The sequence below is a fragment of the Epinephelus moara genome, chromosome 5 (assembly GCF_006386435.1).
Source record: "Epinephelus moara isolate mb chromosome 5, YSFRI_EMoa_1.0, whole genome shotgun sequence".
In the NCBI taxonomy this organism is placed as follows: domain Eukaryota; kingdom Metazoa; phylum Chordata; class Actinopteri; order Perciformes; family Serranidae; genus Epinephelus; species Epinephelus moara.
This window is the reverse complement of record NC_065510.1, coordinates 40,051,585-40,055,192: the sequence shown is the minus strand read 5'-3', so window position 1 is coordinate 40,055,192 and position 3,608 is coordinate 40,051,585. Positions and strand designations below refer to the sequence as shown.

Genomic DNA, 3,608 nt, shown 5'->3' with positions numbered 1-3,608 from the left:
ACCGCCACACCCATCTCAGCGCACCTCGGTCTGCCAAACTACCAAACTGAGCGCGCCTCGGGTTGCGCTGCTCGAAACTAGCTCTGCGCGGGGTTCGCAACCCTGCGCCACCCTGCGCCACCCTGTGCCGCACCGGAAAACTAGAGCCCCAAGAATCTAAGTAAAGAATCTAAACTCAACCAAGCCTCAAGTCTGTATTGGATCAAAACTGTTACTTCTTCACATCCTGTTGTAGTGTTAGGGATTTTTTTTTTAAAAAAAAGTTTTAAATTCTGGCCATATCTTACACATTGCACCTTTAATAGGTTCTGTGATCTCATTCAGCAACGTGTGTCAGTGGTCCACAAGAGAGAATACCACTGCAGCATGTCTGTGCCTGTGTACCTTAAAATCATCCGAGGTGGCGCTCTCTACTGCCCCAAAGGTGTTTCTGTTCATCCAGTTCCCGTCTCCATCTGGCAGGTCAGCATTGTTGCCCTGCTGGCTCGACCAGCGATCGCCCACTGTGCACTTTCCATATACGCTGTTCTCATGAACACTTGCCACCAGTGTCCAGCCGCCTCCCGCAGTGGTCATATCACAGAAAGTCTGATAGACCATGCCATTAGCAGTGGTCAGGTAGTATAACCCATCTGGAAAGAAAATAGTTAGTGTTAGTGAGTGAAAATACACACACTTGTTGTGACTTATCTGTCATTAGCTGAGATGTGTGCCAAAATATCTGTTCAAAACTTGCTTGTGGGACAGCATCACAATGAAAGACATTTCATTTTCCATTGCATTAGAAGTATCTTTATTCTGTGAAAGTATTGCATAGAGAAACATCTCCCACAAGCAACAGTTCTGCTTACCTTCTTGCTCATTATATCTTTCCTTGATCTCTTTACAGCTCCTTGCAACATATCTGGACCTGTTGCTCAGTTTCTCCAGTTGTTCAAAGTTTGTCTTCATGAGGTTCTGAATTATCTCAACATCCTCAGTGGCCTCTGTTTGGGTGAGTTCTTCATCTACTGAAAATAAAGCCAAATTTTACAAGATAAGAATGTTAGATAGCAGTGACGTACTGTAGGAAAGTAGGATGTATGAGCATATGAAGGATATTTCTTGTACATATGTGTTTTTGTTTTTTACCTATTTGTAAAGTGGCAGCTGCAAAGGAAGCATCTGCCACTAACAGCAAAACCACCAAGAACAAAAGCATGTGGTATAACATGTCTGTGGGAAAAGAAAAACATCAAATGAATTTAAACAGTACAGAGTATGTTATCTCATACACACAGAAAGTATTTCAAATCTGATAAATCTATCGACCTTAAGTCATGTTAATGTTCTTTTACATTAATGAGAGGTTTATGACAGAAAATGTTTGTAAGACACGCATGTAAGACACACGCTTTTTCCCCACAATTCAGAATTGTACAGTAACAGATGTGGAGACAGGAATATTCGTCCACATAACTCTAACAGTACAGTTAAACTGAATAGCAGTCATGTTATCATCGTCCCTAGTGCGCCAGTCTTTGTAACAAAATATTGATTTCCTACCTGTGTTGATCGCTGTAAGATGTGTTGTGATTGCTTCTTCATCTACACAACTATATATGTCCTTTTTATGAGTCTTTGTTGAAATAAAAAGACTCAAAGTTCAAACTGATGATTGCATTACTTACCAAAACACCACTCGGACAAGGAAACTGTTCAATGAAAATATACTGATATACAGTCATAATGATCCCAAAGGTCTTCTGTTATCTTGTTACAACTCACTGATTCATAAAACATCCTGTCTGCACTTCACGTTTCTCTGGCTTACTGTGATAAATTATCCACATGAATTATAGGGCCTTTAAATAATGTTGCTTGACCTGCACTGGTGTTCCAGTAAGTCATGAAAGTAAGCCAGTTTGCGTAACACCAGGAAACTAAAAACAGCTAACCTTAATGTTATCTGTCATGTCTACAGTTACACTCGTGTTTTTCTTGCTATGGTGCTGGTAAAATGATGTACTGTGTTTCCAAAACCACCTGTAGAGGTCTGAAAAGAACCTTCAAAGTGTGAATTGTCCCACTCAACACACTGCGCTGTAGGAGAGTGAAGCCTGACAGCCTGACACACCTGTTAAGTACAGATGAGAGACCTAATCCAAGTGGCAACCTCAGGGGATGAAAAATGAAGCCAAGCAGGGGTGACGATGAGCACTTCTGACTTTGAGTCATTTAACTGCAAAAAATTGTTGGACATCCATTTTTTGATGTCAGCAAGACAGGACATTATGCGGGAGACATCAGAGCAACCAGCTTTTAAAGGGACATACAGTTGGGTGTCATCTGCATAAAAATGAAAGTTGACATCATACTTCTGAATGATTTTTCCAAGGGGTAGTGTGTAGTATTTTCAAGGTGGCAGTCACTCAGAAGGGCCCATTCTCCACCCAACACATGTTTTGGTGGGCCCACACTCTTTATGGGCCCCCCACCTCATGGGCCCCAGTGCAACTGCAGTGCCTGCACTGTCTATATCTACACCACTGGTGGACACCCAAGATTAGTGTCACCAATTCAGTATCTGACCGAATGTTTCCCCCTCTGTTCTTGCCATATGACTTTGAGTAATGACCAGAAAAGTGTTTTTGCAGAACATTATGATGTCACAGTGAAGGTGACCTTTGCTGTTTTGGATATACAATGTCATCACCTCATCATTTTATCCTGTTAGACATTGTGAAATTTTGTCATAATTATATATGAATTCTTTAGTTGTGACCAAAAACATCTTTTGTGAGGTCACAGTGACCTTGACGTCGACCACTGACCACCAAATTCTAATTAGTTAATTGCTGAGTCCAAGTGGACGTTTGTACCAAAGTTGAGAATGTTCCCTTAAGGCCTTCTTTAGATGTCGCATTCATGAGTATGAGACAGACGAGGTTACAGTAACCTTGACCTTTGACCACTAAAATCTCATCAGTTCATCACTGAGTCCAAGCGGACGATTGTGCCAAATTTGAAGAAATACTCAAGGCCTCCATGAGATATCGCACTCACAAGAAAGGGACAGACAGATGGACGGATGAACAACCCAAAAACATAATGTCTGCAGTCACAGCTATTGCTGGCACGGAGGCATAAAAATCACAAAGTATCAGTTTGCTTACAGTATTGTAAAATACCATGGGGTGCTCTAGTTCGCCGAGTATTGCAAAAGATTGAATTATAAGCCCTGTATCATGAATCCTATCATATCACCAGATTCTTGCTCATGCACAACTCTAATTGTTGCCCTATAGTGTATATTATGTCCTAGGCTGACAGACCTTGACTTTGTAGTTGGAACAGGATCTTTTTTTTATTGACTTTTACAAGTGTGATACCTGTGTGAATAGGCTGACCAAACGTCCTCTTTTGCCCGGACATGTCCACTTTTCACGTCCCGTCCGGGGTGTCCAGGGGGGTTTTATAAACTGATGATAATGTCCGGTTTTCTGTGTGTTTGTGTGTGTGTGTTAGAGTGCGGCACGGGCAGCATATTTCTGTCCGAACCCGAACCGAGCCCGACATTATTTAATGACCAAAGCACTGAGTTTGTGTCACACAGTGGTTACAGGCTA

At 41.8% G+C, this 3,608-nt stretch overlaps 1 protein-coding gene across 1 annotated transcript in view; it reads right to left on the bottom strand.

Annotated features, from left to right (window-relative positions):
* The window catches only part of LOC126390305 (intelectin-like), a 4,777-nt gene extending 3,219 nt beyond the window's left edge, over positions 1-1,558 (bottom strand). The window contains exons 1-4 of the mRNA XM_050044547.1: positions 1,546-1,558; positions 1,132-1,215; positions 852-1,007; positions 385-632 (exon numbers count right to left, since the gene is read on the bottom strand). Of these exons, the coding sequence (XP_049900504.1) occupies positions 385-632; positions 852-1,007; positions 1,132-1,213 (486 nt within the window). The 5' untranslated portion in view covers positions 1,214-1,215; positions 1,546-1,558. The remainder of the gene's footprint in view (positions 1-384; positions 633-851; positions 1,008-1,131; positions 1,216-1,545) is intronic.
* Positions 1,559-3,608: the final 2,050 nt, after the last annotated feature.